We start from the raw sequence: 21,949 nt of genomic DNA, 5'->3' as shown, positions 1-21,949 counted from the left end.
CAGATGTTGGCAGCTCCCCTACCTCTTCCTTACTCTGCAGTTCTTACCCAGCTTACACCTCTGCCCCTGCCAGGTATACCAGCTCAGAGGAGTTTGCAGCTGATGCCCTCTTGGTCTTTGACAACTGCCAAACCTTCAATGAGGATGACTCTGAAGTGGGCAAGGCTGGGCACATCATGCGCCGCTTCTTCGAGAGTCGCTGGGAAGAATTTTATCAGGGCAAACAGGCCAATCTATGAGGCAAGGGAGGTTGGGAGTCACCTTGTGGCATCTCCCCCCACCTTCCAAACAAAAAACCTGCCATTCTCACCTGCTGATGCTGCCCTGGGTCCAGACTCAAGTCAGATATAACCCTGATTTTTGACCCTGCCCTTGGCAGCAAACCACATCCTCTTTTCCCTTCTCCCCTTTCTCCCTTCCTCCTCTTGCTCCTCAAATAAGAGGTGCAGAGATGAGGTCCTTCTGGACTGAAAGCCAAAAAAGAAAAAAATAATTTTCCTTTGTTTTATTTCCTAATTAAATATGAGGAGAGGAAAAGAAGTCCTTACTTCCTTCTCCCAGCTTCCTCTCCTTCCCTGTACATGCCCCAGCATTCTGGGGTTATTTAACAATAGCAATAGTTCTAGTGAATGTGTGAAACTGAGAAACACTCTGTACTGTGTGCGGACCCGCAGTGACGGCCAGTAAAGTGGACTTAACTCCCAAGTGTGTCGAGCCGGACACCGGGCCCTGAACATGCTGCTTCCATGTTCAGTCCCTTCCCTGCTTCTCGCTTTCTCTCAACTTTTTCTTTTCTTTCCCCTCACATTTTTCTAGATCTTCCTCATCCAATAATGTAAAAGTATCGTGTACGGGTTCCTCCCTCCATTTGTCCCAAATCTTTTTTCCCCCTCAAAGGAAAAAAAGTTCAGAGGTCCCTGTCTTTCTCTGTCCTCATCTTCCTGCCAATAGCTATCCCTTCTAAAATGTTGGATGCTCCTCACATGCTGAGTTTCCAGCCTTTTCTGAAACTCAGTGGCTGGGGAGAGGGCAGGTAGGCACCCTGGGCCTTCCAGCCAACTTCCCCACCTGATTCCCAAACCTCCCTCTTGGGAACTCCTCAGGGACAACTACTGCTGAGTTTGGGTGCACCTCCAAGATGGAGGCCAGGTAGCAATTGGCTGGCCTCAGAGAGAGGAAGAGAGAGGTGTTTTGTATAAATGTGTGTGTATGAGAGAGTGAACGAGTGAGCGCTTACATGCGAGCTGTGATTGTGACCCTGTTTTGTTTGATGAGATCCATTTTCCCCAAGTATCTGTTTTTATTCTCACCTTTCCCATTGTTTCATACCATCACCTTTTTGTCTTTGGGAAACCACAGGAACAATTTCTCTGGGGACATGGCTCTCTCTCTCTCTCTCTCTCTCTCTCTCTCTCTCTCTCTCTCTCTCCCGGTCATTTCTGTTCCAGCCTCTTCAAACTGTGCAATCTTTCGGCAGGAACTCCCTTTCCTCTCAGTAGCTTCAAGTCTTAAGCTTTTGCAGGAAGGGGAGTAGAACTGGATCTTTCCTAATCCCATGATCATCTATGGGTTTAGTTGTACTTTCCTTCATCTACTTCATCCCCAGGACCCCTTCCCCAGCAGCAGAGACCCTGGAGCACAGAAGGGGTTCTGGGTCCACCACTGCCCTTCTTGTGACTATGCCTAAGTTAAGCCCCCAACATGTGAGAGGAAAGCTGCTAACTCCAAGCTATAGCCATGGGCCTCTGGCCCCCTGCTTTCCTGCTCAGCAGAGCCCCTCCCATCAGAGATTACGGGTACTTGCACTGGGGAGGTGGCTGCTGGCTGGCCTAAGCAGAGAGCTGAGGCATCCAAGAAATGTTCCATTGGGTGGAAGGTGCCAGATGAGGTGGAGCATTCCTTGTACTTCTGGCAGCACTGAAGAGCCACTGATGGGGGTGGGGGGCAGTGTAGGTCCGGGGGCAGCCCCTTTCTTATTCCTTTAACATCCCTTCTCCCTCATAGCCTATTTCTAAAGTCGCCTTTTCTGTCAGATAAACCTCAAAACTTAATTTTATTTGAGATTTCTTTTTTTTTTCTTTTAAATAAGAGGTGGATTGAAGAATATTTGAATTGACTTTATATTATGCATAAATATTTATATTTTATCTAAATAACTGCGCTGTAACAAACTTTGTGTTAGACATTTGGAACTGTTATAGTTGGGGGTTTCTCTTCTTCCCCATGGCAGTTTTCCCCTGGCATAAAATGTACTAGATTAATTTCATTGTTGGAGGTGAGGTGGATAGGGGGAGTGAAGTCTCATTCGTTCTTGCTTCGTGTTCCTCTCCCAGTTCCATCTCTTTTCCTAGGGACCAGGCACTCTAAGGTGGGGTGGGGTCCAAGAGTAGTTTGAAGAAGTGTGGGGGCTGAAGGAAGGATGGGGATAGGGCATGACGAAAGGGGCCATTTCTTGTTTTTCTTTCCTCATTTTCATTGCCCCTGGAGCTAGGTGGATTTTCTCTATGGTCAAGAGTATTTGGTAGGGAAGGCAGGTTAAAATAAAGACATCCCACCCCGCTGCCCCTTCATTTCCCCTCTCCTGTCAGTCTGGTAACAGCAAGAAACCACACCATCTACACCAAGTTTCCATGTTCCTTTTACAACAAAAGGGACTGACTTTTTATATAACCAAATGTGGTGTTTTAGTGACTTTTTTGATAATGTACAGTTTTTTGTGAATTTAAATTTATTTCTTTCTATATTTTTAGGACCAATCTCATTTTTAATAAGGTTAAAAAAGGAAAAAAAAAAAAAGTCTAGAGAAAAAAATCTGTTTTTGCCATGTGATGTTCCACAAGTGCAGCTGTAGAAAAGTGCTTGTCAGTTGAATAAAAACCACATTTGATAGATTCAAAAGGCTCTGTGTATTTCTCTTCCCTTCTTCATGTGTTCTCTTATCAGGGAGAGATGGGTGTTGGGATGGGCCTGACTGGTTTAAGATGCAAGTTTATCACCAACCCATCTTGGCCCTTTCTGTGCTAGAGCTATCTAGCAACAGGATTCCTAGTTCATACCTTCTGCTTACATGGATGGAACAGGTTCCATGGACCTGCCTCAGTGTCTTAACTGAGGTACTGGGGTATGTAAAGTTTCGACATGCCCTGTTCCTACCTCAAGATACATGCCTTGCCTTCCTAAGCTGCCACCTGTTTTCCTGTAGCAGCATTCCCTGCCACCCATGGATAAGACACCAAGATAGATTTTTGTGTTTTATTAAAAAGGTTGAAGACAAAATGGATCTCTACCAAACTGTAAGAAAACAACAAGGGAAGACCAGGGCTCAGAAAAAAGTAAGCTAAAAGGATGGCTATGGCACAGTGTGGGAAGAATATAAAACTAGAAATCTCTGCATAAAATGTACAAAGTGTGTTTTAAGTATAAATTAAACTTATTTCAAGGTGATAAGTGCATGTAGTGAGTATTCATCCATCTGAAAAGGGTATGTGTTGGGGAAGTTAGGACACCAGTAATGGGGTAGGAATTTTTATTTACTCAGGCTGTAAAAGTCTTAAAGAAGTAACCCTTCAGTGTGGGTGCTCTATCTCCTAAACCCTCTAAAATAAGTGAATGTTATGGTGGCAAAGGAACATCTGCTTCCAGTCCTATAAAACATGAACTCTTTGGTGTTTGGTTACTTTCTCAACTATATGGCAGCCAATTATTAAATTTCTTTTAAAGTTCTCAGCTCTGTTCCAATGTTGGTGGTCCTGGGGTAACTCCCAACCATTAGTTGTTATCTTAGGTGGTGCCACATTGAGACCTACCTAAAAAGTTTGATTAGTGAGCTAAAACCCCCAGAGAAGACATGAAATAGAATTACCAGAAATAGAAATACCAAAGCCTTTGTGGATTTGTTCACGAGCCCTTTCTAGTCCTGTTTCCTGTCATGAAGAGAACAGTAGGAAAAGATTAAGTCAAGTGCTTGTGCTCTTGCTGAACTGATTGTGAGGTAGATGAGTAATAAGGACAAGGAAGTTTGGGGATCTACTTGCATAATGAATGAATGCTTATTCAAAACAGAAGTGGACAGGCCGGGGAGAAAGCAGTGGTAACTGGAGTGTTACGGGCACCTAGTTTTCTCATTTCAAACATGGGGAACACCTATAGGTAGGTTCAGCAAAGATCAGGGGAGAGCACTACAGTTTTTAGTCACTGAAGAAGTTTGTCCTATGGAAGAAAGGGGTAAAAGCTGAGTAAACTTCAGGAATCTGCTAATGGTTGGAAAGCCCTAGAAAGTGGGTCACATAGAAATGGAGTGGTTGGTTTAAAAGGAAGTCAGGAAGAACTGGTGTAACAAGGCATAAGATCTAGGATCTACAGGCTGGCTTTTATAACTCTAACCCTCTTTGAAGTCCACAGATCCAGGTCTAGCAGAGGCCAGGGGCAAGTTGGGGCCTGACTATGCCCAAGCGTTTTGCTCTTGGCTAAGAAGGCAAAGTAGCCCCTCATTTGTGCAATGCTGCTACTACCCAGAAGGTGGGGCGTGTGACTAAGAGCAGCAATGGTTCCTTTTCCAGAAGACTAATAGTCAATGTCAAGGATTCCCGGCAACATTCCAGTGAGATCACTCACAGCATCTTCATGGCAAAGTAAAAGCTCACATGTAGACCTCAGCCCCAGTGGGTTGACATTGAAGTAGTAAGGAGAACCTGGTGACACTGCAGGTATTAAGGGGGTGGTGGTGAATGAACTCACTATAAGCAAATTAGGAAAGGAAGGGGAATGGATTGGGGCTGAAGTGGCACAACCAGGGGTGGCTTGTGCAGCAGCAAAGTCTTGTCTTCGTCCTTAGTGCCAATGATGTCCTATTACCTCTGTCTATTCCTGACGAGGGCTGTGACCTCTTCAGAGCTACCAGGTTTTAAACTCTTTGGTTAAAAATACTAAAAATAACATCCCTATCCATCATCATTCCCACACCTTTCTAACCTCTACCTGCACCCTCCTCCAAAGAGTCCAAACAGTCTAGGGTCAGTATCAAATCGGTCTGAAAGGAACAGTAATAACACTGACATAAAATGGGATAGGCAGGCAGAGAGCCTATTAAAGGATTATAACGTATAAGGAAGGAACTCATAAGTTCTAGTTGACTGAAAACAGAAAAGCACAAAGTACTGAAATATTTTAAGAATGTTATGAGCATCTGTAATGAGTAGGGGGTGAAGTGAAAGTACAGAGTATAGATCTGGCTTCCAAGAAGACAGGATTCAGAAAATACTAGGCATAGTGAAGAGGAGCCCTCTACCCGCTGCCCACCCTGACCAATCTTCCACTATTTCATGGGAGAAATAGTTCCTTCTTCCTTTCTCCAATTACTACCCACTGTTAGAAGTGAACTAACAACTATGGGGAAAAATAGGAGTATAAACCAATAGCACCAAAAAGAAATTCCTAACCACTATAAAAATAACTGCAGGCTCCCCATCACTTCCTGTGCTCAAACCAGAAACACTCATTAATAGACTTTCAACAGTAGGTTCATATGAGGAGAACCCAAAAAAGGTAACTTTAAGATTTTCAAACAAAGTAAAAATCACAGCCATTTAAACAATTTTGAAAATACAGAGAAAGGAGAAAATCAGGGATTCTGGGAGGCAGAGGAAGGGCAGCAGAAACAACATCAGTTTCTATGTAGGAAAGGTAACCCCAAACAACCTACCAGCAAGACTTCCCCAATCTACCTTCAGGCAAATAAATGGAATTCTGGATTTTTTTTTTTTTTTTTTTCTTTTCCATACCAGGTATTGGACCCAGGGATGCTTAACCTCTGAGCTACATCCCCAGCCCTTTTTGTTTTGAGACAGGGTCTTGCTAAGTTGCTTAGGGCCTGGCTAAATTGCTGAGGCCTGCTTTGAACTAGTGATCCTCCTCCTCAGCCCTGCAAGCTGCTGGGATTACATGTGTGCCTCACTATGCCTAGCTAGCCGTTTTCTCTTTTTCTTAAAGGCCACTGATGAGAGAGCAGCTCTGGTATATTTCACTTTACTGAAGGCTAGAGTCAAAAGCAAGCACTGTCTGCTTAGACAAACCCTTCTGGAAGGTTACTGGACTTGGGGTTTTGACACTGGATAAGACTAACCTGGGGTTTGAAGCACCAATGAGAAAACAGGCAATTTTGTTCTTTATACTTTGTATCCTACCCACTGCCCCCAACCCCCTTATCCTCAAGATGTACAAAGCCTGAGGGCGGGGAAGACTGAGACTCTCAGTTGCGGGGTGGGAGGGAAAGAAGGGAAAGCTGGGCCTAGCTCTATGTGCAGCCACTGACATCTCAGTTTCTCTTCCTGCTTTTATAGTCTTTTTCTCCATACCAGCCTATGAACACCTATTTCTCCATCTCCATTATTTGCTTTGCCTGTTGGAGATGCCTCCTGGTCTTGGAGTAAGGGGAACAGAATTCTCCTTTTGGTACAGGAGAGTGATTGGGAGAAGGTAGGAGAAGCAGGACCTTATTTTCCAGAAGAAGATGAGAAAAAGCATTTTCCTACTTGATGTAAGAAAAATAGAGGCTTTTTTTTTTTTTTTTTTTTTTTTAATTGAGTTGCTTTACCATCGAGCCACATCTTTGGCCCTTTCTATTTTTTATTTTGAGAAGGGTCTTGCTAAGCTGCCCAGGCTGACCTCAAAGTTGTGATCCTCCTTCCTCCACCTCTCTATGGTCACTGGGATGACAGGCCCATACCACCACATCTGGCGGGGCTAGACAGAGGCATTTATAAAGATCTGACCTTGTAAATTATGAGATGGGATGTACTCCCTTTTTCTACCCTAGCTCCCTATTGTCCTTCAACAAGAAGGAAAATTATTTCCAATGTTCTGGCTCCCTAGGGAAGGGGTCTAAACACACCAGAGCACATCAGAGCTCCTTTCCCATCCGTGCATAGCACACACACAAAATAATCTGTACTTTCCTCCCTCCAAGTATGTGTGTGCATTTAGCATGTGCACAAGAGCCATGAGCCTTACAAAGACAGCTCTTGTTATATGCAGAAGCATCAATGTCAGAGCCCAGGGGGAATTCAAGGATGCCAGTTCCATCTGTTCCAACCAGTTGCATGAGTGTTAAAAGGCACTGTACGTCCAGGACTAGGTAAGAATTTACCCCAGCCCAGAAGTCAGGGAAATACTGTCTATATCAAGGTTTCTCAATCTTGGCCCTATTGATGTTTTGAACCAGATAATTCTTTGCTGGGTATAATGGGGCTCTCCTGTGCACTGTAGGATGTTTAGTGGCATCCTTGGTCTCTAGCAACTAGATGCTAATAGCACACACTCCCACTCACAGGCATAGCAATAAAAAATGTCACCAGATAACTGCAATGGCCTCTGGGAAATAAAACCACCCTCCTTGAGAATGACTGATCTGCAGCAAGGTCACAGCTATAAAGACCTAGAACACAAAGCACAACAGTGCATCAGGGAAGACAGGCTACACAATCTGGGCAGAAAAGATCCTCCAGGAGGCAGGACGGCAGGTATTCTGAAAAAGTTGGATCTGGAAAAGACACCTTCCTCAGAGGGCAACGGCCTTTGCAGAGAAGAGCTAGCCAGAAGTCAGTCAGTCCATCCTTCTGGAGATTGCTGAGAGTTGCTGAAATCTAGTCTTCAACCAAATTTGCTTCAAGGTAAGTTCCAAAGCTGTGGGTCATCTCTCAAATGAGTTTAGATCACATTTCTGCTTCCTGAAGGCAAAGTCTAGTCTCTTCTCCTAGGATGTGGCAGGGCCAGGGAGAAAGCCACTTCCACTCCTTGCTCAGCCCCCAAAATTCCATATAAACTTTCATTCAAAAAAGAAATTCATAAAATTAAAAAACATAAAAAGACCAATTAGGCAGGCTCAACTGTATGGAAAAGAGAAAAAGAATAATCTGGATGAGAGAAAGCAAGCAAAAAATATGTGAAGAGGGGTGTGTGAACTGACAGCCTTACAAAAACCAAATTTTTAAAGTTTATATATTTTCTTAAACACATATAAAAAAAAAAAGTTCAAAACTAAATCAGCTACTAGGGCTCTTCGGTCAACATTCTAGCATTGCATCTTTTTTTTTTAGTTGTAGACAGAATACCTTTATTTATTTATTTGTATGTGGTGCTGAGAATCAAACTCAGTGCTTCATGCATGCTGGTCAGGCACTCTACCATTGAGTCACAACCCCAGCCCCTAGCACTGCATCTTCATGGGTACTTATATTTGTTTTGTTTTGTTTTTGTGTACTGGGGATTGAACCCAGGGATACTCTACCACTGGGCTACATTCCCAGCCCTTTCACTTTTTATTTTGAGACAGGGTCTTTTAAGTTCTTCAGGCTAGCCTTAAACTTGCAATCCTCCTCCCTCAGTCTCCCAAGTAACTAGGATTACAGGTGTGTGTACTGTGCCCAGCTTGGTTATTTAAAAAATAAAATAAGATAAAAAAGCATGCCTGTAATTCCGGAACTCCAGAGGCCGAGGCAGGAAGATCCAAGTTCAAAGTCAGCCTTAGCAATTTAGTGAGGCCCTAAGTCTCAGAATTTTAAGACAGCGATACCCAGTCTCAAAAAATAAAAATAAAAATAAAAAGTTGGTACAGTGCTTGCCTTGCATTCATGAGGCCCTGGATTCAATCCCCAGCACCACAAAAAATAAAAATAAAATAAAATAAAACAAAATAAAACTCAATTGAAAAAGAAGGGGGTTAGGGATTTTGTGCAGTGGCAGAGTGCTTCAATGGCCTAGCATGTGCAAGGCCCTAAGTTTGGTCCTCAGTCCTGGGGGCGGGGCGGGGGGGGTAGGAATTAGAAGCCAGTCAGGGTGACATAATGAGACCCCCATCTCAAAAAACAAAGCAGAAAAAAAAAATGGTTGGGGATGTGGCTTAGTAGGGTTAAACACCCACCCGTCAGTTCAATTCCCAGTACCAAAAAACCAAAACAACAAAATACTGTCTTTCATATAGATGAGCAGAAGCTCCAGCCACCATGACTCTTTGGGGTAGGAGAAAAGTACATTGTAATTAAAAACAAAGGAAAAACTTTCTTGGCAAAAGAAAAAATGTGTGTATATGTGTAAGTTTCTCCTTGAATGTGTAAGTTTCTCCTTGAATCAGCACATATAAAAAGTGCTGATTTCCCCAGGTTCCATCAGCAATGGAGAAAGAGTACAAGGCAGGAGCATAGAGATTTCTTTATTATGAAAAGGATGACCAAGCGTTAGTTCTTAACAGGACCTACAGATGGTGCGTAACCTGGCTAACCCTCTGGAGTCTGGGAGCATGTCCAAGAATTTGTTTGTATTTTAGATGGGGAGGGGAATCCTAAGGGAGGTGTAAGTCAGAGGGTAGGGAGCATGAGAAACTGTCTGACTTTAGGCAGAGCTGAGCTGCTCTCTTTTAGCTTAGGACCCCCCACTCCCCCAACATGTGGTTCTTACCTGCTTACTTGCTGAACTGGAAAGAATAGACCCCGTGGTCTGAGGGTGTATCCACTGCCACTTGATTCTGTTGCCCGCTGCTCTCCTGTACCATAGCCAGGAAGGAGAGTCATCTTATGTGTTCCTTTCCTCAGCTCCCACAAAAGCAGCCTAGCTAAAACCCACCCAAAGCTGAGAGGCCTCTCCAACCCACCCACTCACCACAAACAGCACATAAGCACTGGAAGGAATGTAAAACAACACAGGCACTTTGAAAAAGTCAAAAGTTCTTCAATGTTCATAGCAGCCTGCCCCCCTCCCAAGACACACTAGTCAATTCAAGGCAGCATTCTGGTATTAACTACCAGCTGGCCCAAGGGTCTCATTTATGAATACACACGAAGTCTTTCCTTCCTGCACTCTTCATATAGCTATTAGTTACTTATGAACACAGAATCAGCATCACTGTGAGAGGAAGAACTTGATAGGGGAAGATCTGCCATTGTCATTGTCCTATCCTCACTCCAAAAAATAACTCTTACCTCAACTGAAACACTGGAAGAAGGCACAGGGGTGTACTGTGAGATGTAAGCTCCTTGCATAGCTGTGGCAGTTGGCATATACTAGAAGAAAAACATCAACCAGCTAGAGCAACAACTCTGGGCTACATGTAAAGTACCTGGGGAATTTTTTTAAAAATATATGTTTTAATTGTAGGTGAACACAATACTTTTTAAAATTTTTAAAAATTTTCACGTGGTGCTGAGGATTGAACCCAGGGCCTCATGCATGCTAGGCAAGACTCTACCAATGAGCCACAACCCCAGCCCTCCCTGGGGATTTTTATTCCTGTGTTCTATCTCCGAAGAGTCTAATTTAGTTGGTCTGGGTATCGGCTTCTTGAAGGCATTCTGGGTAGTTCTTAAATGCACTGGCTTAGACATACTTTTACTAACTTAGCCTTCTCTCCTCCTCTCCTCTGTTCTGACTTCCTGCTACTGTGTGCTCAGCATACTGCATTCCCTGCCTTTTAGCCCTCCTGTGCACATCAGAATGCACCAGCCCCAAAAAACCTGAGCAGCTTCGTCTGCTCTTTCCATTACCATTTTGATAAGGATTTCTAAGAAACGTGTATTAACTCTTAAATTAATACACACATAGAAAACACTTTAGTTTTGTAAGGAGGAAGCAGTTTATAGGGGTAGGCTGGAGAGCAAAATGACTGCATTCCTGACTTACAGATCATTATTTTTGTAGTTTATTTCCAATTCTGAGTGCCCTCAATGACACTGAAGTGATTCTATCATTCATAAGTATTTGTGCTGAGGAATACTGCCCAGGTACTCCTTGCTCTGCAGGAGTTAATAATCAGAAATATCCAGCTTTACCGTGCCTGTGCTGCTGAGCGAGAGGTGGCCCAGTTGCTGGGTAAGGGGCCCCATCACGGAGGCAGGCTGGAGAGAAATGGGGTGATCCATCCCCGGTGTCAGAACTGAACCCTAAAGGCAGCAACAAAGGAAAAGAGTTAGTTGGCAGCATCCTGTGAGGTTACCTAAGGCAGTGACAATGAAGGGACTGAAGACAGACGTTTTTAAATCCTGGGAATTAAAAGCCATAGTGAGCAGCAACCCAGCCATATAACAGGAACAGACACTCTACCCATCAGTCCAAAGGGACAATTATCTAAGAACAAAACACTCACAGAATTTAAGGGCTGCACAAGGTACTGAGCCAGAACTCACACCCACATCTCCTGTCATCAAAGCCCTTTGCTTTTCTTTACATCAAATTGCCTCTTTTGCTTCTGCCCACTTCTGAACACTCACTGAAGGCTGCATGAGGTATGACTGGTGGTGCATCCAAGATGAGTTAGGTAATTGTAGAGGAGATGTCTGAGTCACTCTCTGATGTAAGCAAAAACAAACAGAAATGTTAACTGCAGAGAAACTATTGTTCAATGGTCTGATAATTATCAATGATATAATGATGTTTAGCAAAGTCCCCCCAAAATGCCCCCCTCAGAGTATAACAACATTAATAAAGGCTGTTTCAAACATATTAACAACTCACAACTATTCAATGAATAGCCTGATTAAAAATTAGCAAAGGATTTGGATAGACATATATAATAGAAAGTGTACACATGGCTAGTAAGTACATGAAAGAGGCTCAAACGCAAATAAAAAACACAATGGGGCTGTTGTGGCTCAGTGGTAGAGTGCTTGCCTGACACATGTAAGGCACTGGGTTCGATTTTCAGCACCACATAAAAATAAAGGTCCACTGACAACTAAACAACAACAACAACAACAACAAAAACCACAATGGTAAGTCACTACACACCCAATAGAATGGCTCTAATTAAAAAGAGAGAATGTAGGTATGGGGTTGTGGCTCAGAGGTAGAGTGCTTGCCTAGCATGTGTGAGGCCCTGGGTTGGATTCTCAGCACCACATATAAATAAATAAATAAAAGAAAGGTCCATCAATAACCAAAAGCTACATTAAAAAAAGAGGCAGATAACAAGTGTTTTACAAGGCTGTTGAAATATAAAATGGTGCATCACTTTGGAAAATACTTCAGCAGTTCCTAAAACAGTTAAACATAGGGTTACTACGTAACTCAGCAATTCTACTCCTAAGTTTATGCCTAAGTGAAATGAAAACACATGTACCCCCTAAAAATCAAAATAGGAATGTTCATAGCAATATTATTCATACTAGGTGGAAACACCTCAAATGGTCATCAACTGATAAATGGATAAACAAAATGTGGCATATCCATACAAAGAAATATTTTTCAGCCAAAAAAATGAATAGCGATGCATGTTAAAATATGGATGAAACATGAAAACACGCTAAGTGAAAGAAACACCAAAGACAACATATGACTTCATTTGCATGAAGTGTTTAGAACAGACAAATCTACAAACATAGAAAATGTATATAGCAGGTGCTATGGCACATGCCTATAATCCCAGTGACATACACAAAAATAAGTTCCTGATTATACACTTAAGTGTAAAACAATAAAATAATAAAATATGGAGATCACACATACAATATAGGGGACTACAAAAGCATGCCACTGCGCCCAGCTAACATTTTAAAATTAAGACAGGAAATTCAAAAGCTATAAAAGAGAGAGAGTCAGGCATAATGGCACATGCCTGTAATTCCACCAATTTGGAAGGCTGAGGCAGGAGGATTACAAGTTCAAGGCCAACCTCAGTAAGTTAGTGAGGCCCTAAACATTTTAGCAAGACTGCCTCAAAATAAAAAGGGCTGGGGAATGTAGCTCAGTGGTAAAGTGACCCTGGGTGGGTACACTCTCCAGTGCCAAAATAATAATAAAAATAATAAAATAATAATAATAATAATAATAATAATAATAAATATATATTTGGTACAGGATATTGAACCTAGGGATGCTTAATTGCTGAGCCAAGTCTCTAATCTTATTTATTTTTAAGTTTTGAGATAGGGTCTTGCTAAATTGCTGAGGGTCTCACTAAGTTGCTGAGGTGGTCATGAACTTGCAATCCTCCCACTTTCAGTCTCCCCAGTCGCTGGGATTACAGGGGTGTACCACCATACCCAACCAGAGATGTTTAACAACAGGCAAACTCAAAACTTCCATATGGCAAAAACTTACACACAGGAGTAGCAGGAGCATCACCTGGGGACTTGTTAGAAATGCATGTTCTTACCTTCCCTGCTAGACTGACAGAATAGAAAACTCTGGGTATGGTGCCTAGGTTTTAGGAAGTTCTCTAAATGATCCAGAGAATATAGCTAAAGTCCAATGGCCACAAAAACCAACAGAGAAAGAATAAGTTTGGAAAAAAATATTTTTAACAAAGGTAACATTCTGAGAATACTTAAATCAAGAGTTTATATAAATTGATAGGAAACAGACAAATAACCAAATAGAAAAATGGGCAAATCAGAAGAATAGCAAACAGGGAAGAGCAAATCAAAACATGATAAGCAAAAAATTCACCTGTAGTCAGAGAAATGAAAATTAAAGTAACAATGTACTCTGCACTCATCAAGACAAACATTTTTCAAAAGCAGATACCTATGGCTGGAGAAAAATAGGTACTCACACATTGTTGATGGAAACCTGAATTGACACAGCTTTTGTGGAAAGCAATCTGGCAACTTGGATAAATCTGAAAATCCATTCACTGTTCAACCTAGCAATCATATTCCTGGGATGCTAGCTCCCAGAAATGAATGCAACCATAAGAATACAGGTACAAGAATCCTTCCAAAGCATTATATGTAGCAGCAAAACTGAATGTACGTGAATACCTTTCACTGGGATACAGTTGAAGAATTCTGGTATAAAATATAATGCAATCATTAAAAAAGAAATAACCAGAGCAAAGGATCTCCATGTCAGCTGCAGTAGAATCACCTGGAAGGCTGGTTAAAATCCGGATTTTTCTTGGGCCTTATTATTAGAGTTTCTAATTCAGTAGATTTGGAGTAGAGACCAAAAATTCATATTTATATAAGTTCCCAGGTAATGCCAAAACTGCAGGGACCACACTTTGAGAATTATTTGTCTAAGATATTAGGTGAGAAGAATATAAGATAAAAATATATTTAACACGGTCTAATTTTTGATAAAATAAGCAGTAACCAAAACCCTATACATAGGGCTGGGGTTGTGGCTCACTGGTAGAGCACTTGCCCAGCATGTGTGAAGCCCTGGGTTCAATCCTCAGCACCACATAAAAAAATAATAATAATAAATAAATAAATAAAAGGTTAAATTCTTAAAAATATATATATGTATGTTCACATGAAGAAAAATATGGGAAATGCTATACAGAAGGAAATTAACAAGGGTTTACTTGTGGGGATGGTGCAAAGAGTAGGAGGATGCCTGTAAACTGTGTGTACACAATTTATGTAAACATACATATGTATGCTGTTTATGTATATACACAAACACATACACATAGATCAGTTTATATATATATATATATATATATTTTTTTTTTAAGTTGTATATGGACACAATGCTTTCACTTTCTCTATTTTATGTGGTGCTGAGGATTAAACCCAGTGGTTCACTCATGCTAGGCACCCTATCACTGAGCCACAATTCCAGCCCCTAGTTTATACTTTTGTGTAACATTATTTTCATGTAATTTACAGGAAGAAAAAACAAAAACCAAGTTGTTTCTCACCTTATAGCCCTTCACCTAAAACACATGGTAGGGAAAACCACCACTCCCTTTTTTGGGTGTGAACATACCTGATAGGAAGACACAGGAGATGGAAGATATGGGGAAAGTGCAGACTGAGCCAGCATCCTGTTGGGGGTGATATTATAAGGGGCTGGGTAAAACCTGTAGGAAGGAATCTTACTCAGTAAAAAGTCACAGGAAACCACAAGGTCCACTGATAAAAGCACAGCCCCTTCCCACTCATTGTTAGTTGAAAATCAAGATGAAATATCCAACAGCCTGTGTGAAATATCCACAGGCTATTGTCATTTTCAGGTGGCCTGATTATATAAAAAACCCTTACCCATTCTGAAGAGCTGTGGTGGGGTCATAAGTCAAGGCCATCCCACCCTAAAAAGAAAGAACATAGAATTCACATTGTGAACCCTGGGGTAAGAACAGGAGTAAGCCCAGAATGCCAAGACTATGGATGTTTTTTAACACTTCAACTAATTAAAGTCTGGACAAGTCCCACTACAGCTGCTGAGTTTTTCCAATTTTAAAGGCTGCAGAACCCCACTCACTCAAGACCCACACTCAAGATCATGTTAAAGCCACCAGCATTTCTCATTTACACACACTATAGCTCTCAGGCTTGCCACCTAAGCTCACAGAAATCAAGCTATAGTAATTTCCATTCCACTTTAGTGTCTTTAGTACATCTGTTTCCTCAGATGACCTCTTACCATGTCTCCACTCCTTGGCCAGGCCCGTCCATTTTGCACAAATTTTCCTTGGTTCTGTCGTTTCTTTGGCCCACCATCAGCAAATTTACAAAGCAAGGGATCAGATGGGGCTGGCAAGACAAAAAGCAGACAGGCAGCTGAGTCCTACCTCAATGAGCAGACTTATACTCATGCAAAACTCTTCCAGAATCTTAACTGCAAAGAATAACATGTGGCTCTCAGCCTGATTCCCAGATGTCTCACCTGGTACACCGGGGGGAGTCTTAATATATTTTCCATTAAAGTGGGTGATGATGGCTTCACACTTCTCTGTGGACTCCATCCTAAGAAGCACAAGAGGGGTTAGGCTCTAGCTTCTCCAGGATCTGTGTGCTCTACACATTCAAAGAGAATGCCCCGAAAGTTCAAAAGTTATGACTATAAAAACAATTTCTGCAGCACATGCAACCCCAACATCTAAAGAAGTTCCCCTCAACTGTCTCCTGTAAGGGATCCTAAAATAATGAAGGTCTTCAAGATATTAATATTCCAAATAAGACTCAGGTGGGGATTGGGGTGGGGCTCAGTCAATGGTAGGTGCTTGCCTAGGCCCTGGGTTCAATTCCAAGCACTGCAAAAACTAAAAATAAAAAAGAACACTGATGGATGGGACTATTGTGTTTGGCACTGAAATAAGAAATTACGAAATAGTAGCTGTTATATTATTATTTTTAATTTACTTTTTAGTAGTACTGGGGATTGAACTCAGGACTCTACCACCACTAAGCTATATCCCCAAGTCTTTTTTTCTTTTCTTTTCTTTTCTTTTTTGGTATTGGGGATTAAACCAGGGGTACTTTACCACTGAGCTACAGCCTCAGCCCTGTTTGAGATAGGATCTCACTAAGTTTCCCAGGCTGGCCTCAAACTTGTGATCCTCCTGTGTCAGCCTCCTGAGTAGCTGGGATTATAGGCATGCACCACTGTTCCTGGCTTTTTTTCCCTTTATAATTCAGGAGAATCTACCCCTGAGATATGTCCACAGCGCTTTTTTAATTTTGTCACAGGATTTGGGACTACCACCAAGGCATGTGCCACCACAACTGGCTAGACTTCATTATAATTATTATTATTATTATTATTTTTTTTTTTTTTTTTGTGGTGCTGGGGATTTGAACCCGGGACTTGTGCTTGCAAGGCAAACACTCTACCAACTGAGCTATATCCCCAACCCCCTATAATTATTTTTTGTAAATATATTTTTTAATTGTAGATGGATACAATACCTTTATTTTATTTATTTATTTATTTTTATGCGGTGCTGAGGCTCAATCCCAGTGCCTCACACGTGCTAGGCGAGCACTCTCCCACTGAGCCACAACCCCAAACCCCATTATTTTTTATTATAAAACACTAATGGAAATTGTTCCTTTATTCTAAGGAAACTGTACAAGCTAAGATTTTGCTAATATTTATTTTTTGCTTCTGGTTATAATTATCAAGCTACTAATGACATCATTATGATTTTAGGTATCTGGTAATAAAGGGCTCATGGTCCACAGTAACAGAAAAAGGATACTGGGAACTACTGAGCTGAGGTTTCTTGTTGGGCAAAGAGGACTGAGTAAGGGATCAGAAGATCTAGATATCAGCACCAGTTTACCACCCTAACTTCTATCAGAATATTCGCAAAAACCCTCTGGACCCAACTCCTTATTTGAGCTTTAGAGAAAATCAAACTCAATCAGTGTTATATAGATTGAGTGAGATAATGTATACGGATGTGTTCCAAAAATTATAAGGTATAGTTTCTTCACTTACTATCACATTTAAATTAAGTCAGTATACTTTCTATACAATAACCACTAAAAATATCAACCATTCCTCTATAGGAGGCAACTTTAAAAAAAGGCCTCAAATAAACCAGGTGCAGTGGCACACACCGGTAATCCCAGTGACTTGGGAAGCTAAGGAAGGAGGATTGCAAGTTTGAGGCCACCCTTAGCAATTTAGTGAGGCCCTAAGCAACTTAGTGAGATTCTGTCTCAAAATAAAAAAAAAATAAAAAGGACTGGGGACTTAGCTCAGTGGTAAAGTGCCCCAGGGTTCAATCCCCAGTAAAGAAAAAAAGGAATAATAAATAAAAAGGGACTGGAATCAGGTGTGGTGGCACATGCCTATAATCCCAGGGACTCAGGAGGATCACAAACTCAAGGCCAGCCTCAGCAAATTAGAGAGGCAGAATTTAAAAAGGGCTGGACATGTAGTTCAGTGGTATAACGCCCCTAGATTAAATCTTCGGTAACAAAAATTTAAATAAAAGGCCTCAAGTGGAACCTTTCAGGGAAAACCACTTTTAGGGAAAACCAATTAGACATCCTAGAGCAGTAATCTTCAGTAACTTCTACTTATAGTCTTTCCAAAGCATGAGCAGGCAGAGTGTTTTAGAACCTCAACTTCCTCAAAACTCTTTCTACCAGGGATCTGCCTGAGGGAGGGCTCCTAACTGCTAATGGTCAAGGCTAAAGTCCCCTCTTATAACCACTCTTCTGAATATACTTCTTATCCATCCTAAAACTCAACAGCAGGCATTAATGGCTAAATTACAAATCCCTTTTATAAGTCAGACAGTTTCCGATTATTTGCTTCCAAAAAGTTGGAAGACTTTAGAAACTCGTGGATGCACACAAAAGCATCAATTTTGATGACAGCTCACTTTGGTTCTTCGCATATAATTCAAAAGTAATTCAAAGAATTCCCATTTTAACAAAATCCCTTCCATTCTCATCTACTTATTTATATGAATAAGGTTTCTCAGCACGAAAACGAAAAAGAACAAAACTGATACTAAGCCCACTCTTGTTATAGCAACAAACAATATTCATTGACATTTACATGACCTAATAAGAAAAATCTAAAAGAAAATAAAACTTAGTCATGTCATAGGAGATTAATTTCCAACAAAATTTATATAAAAAAATTTTGTATGAACATTTTAATATATTTATGTTGTACGGTGTGCCTGTGAAATAATAATTGTAAAGATAATTCTCTCATGGGTTAAGTTAATACACACAGCCTAATGGCCATAAGGAAAAAAGTTTTAATTTTATATATATATATACACACACACATTTTGTTGGACAGAAATAAGGATGATCCATAGAAAGACTCAAATATAAAAGTATTTCACACTAGGATACAAGTCTCTAAGAAAATGGAATGCAAACACAAGATCAAGAAGATAAAAGGTGTGCTATAAGAACAATATGAGATTTATGATTATTAAGAAATGGCCCATACATTTTTTTGTTGCTATTTGCAGTGCTGGGGATCAAAACCAGGGCCTCATGCATACTGGACAAGCACTTTACCACTAAGCCACATCCCTAGCCCTGGTCCATACAGTTTTGTTTGTTTGTTTTTTGGTACTGGGGATTGAACTTAGGACACTTTACCACTGAGTCATATCCCCAGCCCTTTCATTTACTTTTATTTTAAGATAGGGTCTCAGTAAGTTGCTTAGGGTCTTGCTAAATTGCTGAAGCTGGCTTTGAATTTGTAATCATCCTTCCTCAGCCTCCAGAGCCACTGGGATTACAAGTGTGCCCCACTATGCCCCGCTGGTCCATGCATTTTTAACTGGACAATTTTGTGTAACAAATTACTACATTTAGTCTCATTTGGATACATTTTAAAATCATGTAACAGTTTTACTTAAAATGTCAATATATGGAAATTACACTTATCAAGAATCTAAATGTATGAGAAAATTTGTAGATGTTAACATAAAAACATGAAAGAGATTTCATAGTTGTTTCTTTTTTTGTTGTTGTTGGTTTTTGTTTTGCTTTTTTGTGGTACCAGGGATTGAATCCAGGGGCACTTAACCACTGAGCCACATCCCCAGCCCTTTTTTATATTTTATTTAGAGACAGGGTCTCTCTAAGCTGCTTAGGGCCTCACTAAATTGCTGAGGCTGGCTTTGAATTTGCTATCCCCCTGCCTCAGCCTCATGAGCCACTGGGATTACAGGCATGAGCCATCGAACCCGGCTTCACAGATTTTTTAAAGTCTTCAAAGCCATGATTCCCAGACTATGCTTTCATGCATCCTGGGCCACTGAGAAACTAAAAAAAGCACACTTGAAGAAAATACAGCAACATCTGTTGGATGTTGTAAGGAATACTAACTTAAAGTAGGCCACCATTTTGACATTACTTCCCCCTACAATCAAGTTTTGCAAAATGGTGTTGTCAAGAGTTGCTATGACAAAAGCAAGTACCATAAGAAAGTCAGTATGTGACGGGAAATGAGGATGCGGATATCCATTCTGGTTCCAAGGTTTGAGAAGTCATGCAATGTCTAACAGGCATATATCACTAGGTAAGTATAGTTATTTAGTAGTTAAATAAAGGTAATTTGCCAAGTGCAGTGGTGCATGCCTATTACCCCAAGCAACTCAACAGCAAGTTCAAGACCAGCCTGGGCCATTTAGTATGATCCTGTCTCAAAATAAAAAGTTTTAAAAATCTGGTTATGTAGCTCAGTGGTGGAGTGCCCCTGAGCGCAATCCCCAGTACTACACACATCCAAAGAAGCAAGTATGGGAACTGAAAAAAAAAGTAATGACACAGCCTAGAAACCACCTGTGGTTTTACCTGGGATTGCCAGCAGGTGGAGCTGCCCAGCTTGAGCCTGGTGAGGATGAGGACCTATTCCTTAGTTCCCAAATCTGCAATAATCAGGGAGTGTTCTATCAAGGGACTGTTGGTGGGCCAGATAAGACGTTGTTAAATAAAAAAGGGTGTTCAGATCACTTAGTCCAGTAACTTCCAAATTAAAAAAGAGAAGAGAATTTCCAATCAAACACAATCTTAGAATAAAAAAAAGCAGGGATGAGGTTGTAGCTCAGTGGTAGAGCACTTGCTTTGCATGTGTGAGTCACTGGGTTTGATTCTCAGCACCATATGTAAAGAAATGAATAAAATAAAGGTCCATCAACAACTAAAAAACATTTTAAAAAAAGAATAAATAAAAGCAGAACCAGAACCACTTCTTAAGTGGGCTGGGAGAGAATGAAACCCCACAACAAGGACACCTGCGTCCAGAAGTGGGCACCCTGGAGAACTCTGCAGCTCTAAGAAACACCTTAAGAAAATCACTGATCTAAATCGACCTCCAGTGCTGGGCACAGTGGTGCATGCCTATAATCCCACAACTCAGGAGCCTGAGACAGAAGGATTACAGGTTTAAGACCAGTCTCAGCAATTTAGTAAGGGCCTAAGAAACTTAGTGAGACTCTGTCCTGAAATAAAGAAAATAAAGAGCTGAGGAATGTAGCTCAATGGTAAAGCGCCTCTGGGTTCAATCCCCTGTACCAAATAAATAAATAAAGGAACCTCTATTTACAGTCAAGTATTTTTGATCAATAATTTAGTTCCATGGTGTATGTGGGGGGGAATTTTTTGGTGCCTTCCTAAGTGACATTCTTTATTAACCTCATCATTTCCCACTCCTGCATCTCTCACCTTGCAAAGCCAACCCCTCTGCTGATTCCACTGGTGTCTCGAAGAATTCGGGTGGAGATAACCTGGCCAAAGGGCTTCAGCATTCCCTCCAGTTCTTGCTCATCCATGGACAGTGGGAGGTTTGAGATGTATAAGTTTGTGGGGTCCTGCTCCTGTTGCTATGGAAATAAAAGAGAAAATGAGGCTCATATCCTTTATTCCCCTTCCACTTTCAGCTACCATCTACAAAATGACATTTCAGAAAAGAGATAGTAGAAAGGGTCCCACATAAACAAAGAGAATATTAATTATTTGTGAGAGTCAGTCCCACTGCCACAGGTTTTATGTACAGTCCTGTAAGGAAAAAAAAATAAATAAATAATAACAGATTTAAAACAGATTTCTAGTACTATACAAGTCATGGATTGTACCTAGTTATCTCTTTAAGAATTAGACAGAGCAGCACCCCCTCTGCCCCAGCAGCCTGCTCCAGAGGCTGAATTTTCTTGGACTGATCTCACCACGGATGGATTGTTTTGAGTAGCCCCCTCCCCCTCTTCCGGTCACAGCACAATCTTCAGAGTAGGAATGCTTGTTCATCCCCTGACCCAAGGAAAGCAGAAAGAGGGGAGAATGGGGACAGAGGAAGGACCAGATATGTAGCCCAGGGATCACCACAACCCCAGAAAACTCTAGTCGCCTGGGAACCCTGAAAGCTCCTAAAGGGTGGAGCTGCAGCCAGGGGGCTTTACTCCAGAAGGAAGACCCAGAGGGCCCCCCAGAAGACAAACGTGCACACTGGCAATATCTTCTGACAGCTGTGTTTTTAAGAATTTGAGCAGTCACTCTGCCCTACGCAGTGATCACCAGCAACCTTAACCCCTGTTCTGCCTTTGCCTTTGGGGTTTCCTTTTTTCTTTAACTATTGCAGAGAGGAGTGGCTGGTAGGCCTGCCTCATCAATTCTAGACATGTATTCATGATGGCTTCAGAAAGGCAAAAGGACAATCCCACCTAAGAGAAGATACAAGACAGGCTTCTAGTTTTCTAGTAGTCTGAAGGAAAAACAGTTCCAAACAGATCTGAGCAGGAGGGACAGTTTCC

General features: G+C 41.4%; 2 protein-coding genes across 12 annotated transcripts in view; one reads left to right on the top strand and one right to left on the bottom strand.

The window, feature by feature from the left end:
• Positions 1–2,898, top strand: part of BAZ2A (bromodomain adjacent to zinc finger domain 2A) — a 34,164-nt gene extending 31,266 nt beyond the window's left edge. For all 8 annotated transcript variants that reach the window (XM_079143221.1, XM_079143216.1, XM_079143215.1 and 5 more), the window contains one exon: positions 74–2,898. In XM_079143221.1, the coding sequence (XP_078999347.1) occupies positions 74–239 (166 nt within the window). In that variant the 3' untranslated portion in view covers positions 240–2,898. The remainder of the gene's footprint in view (positions 1–73) is intronic.
• Positions 2,064–21,949, bottom strand: part of RBMS2 (RNA binding motif single stranded interacting protein 2) — a 54,392-nt gene continuing 34,506 nt past the window's right edge. For 2 of the 4 annotated variants that reach the window (XM_079143244.1, XM_079143243.1), the window contains exons 5-14: positions 20,868–21,025; positions 15,601–15,680; positions 15,358–15,467; positions 14,976–15,022; positions 14,701–14,794; positions 11,256–11,333; positions 10,818–10,928; positions 9,972–10,052; positions 9,451–9,535; positions 2,064–7,819 (exon numbers count right to left, since the gene is read on the bottom strand). In XM_079143244.1, the coding sequence (XP_078999370.1) occupies positions 9,455–9,535; positions 9,972–10,052; positions 10,818–10,928; positions 11,256–11,333; positions 14,701–14,794; positions 14,976–15,022; positions 15,358–15,467; positions 15,601–15,680; positions 20,868–21,025 (840 nt within the window). In that variant the 3' untranslated portion in view covers positions 2,064–7,819; positions 9,451–9,454. Of the gene's footprint in view, positions 7,820–9,450; positions 9,536–9,971; positions 10,053–10,817; positions 10,929–11,131; positions 11,334–14,700; positions 14,795–14,975; positions 15,023–15,357; positions 15,468–15,600; positions 15,681–20,867; positions 21,026–21,949 lie in introns of those variants that run through there. The other 2 variants (XR_013764317.1, XM_079143245.1) reach the window with 2 other exon arrangements.

The sequence above is a fragment of the Sciurus vulgaris genome (genome assembly GCF_902686455.1).
Source record: "Sciurus vulgaris genome assembly, chromosome: 5".
In the NCBI taxonomy this organism is placed as follows: domain Eukaryota; kingdom Metazoa; phylum Chordata; class Mammalia; order Rodentia; family Sciuridae; genus Sciurus; species Sciurus vulgaris.
Note: the sequence above shows the minus strand (reverse complement) of the source record. Positions and strands in the feature narration are given on the sequence as shown.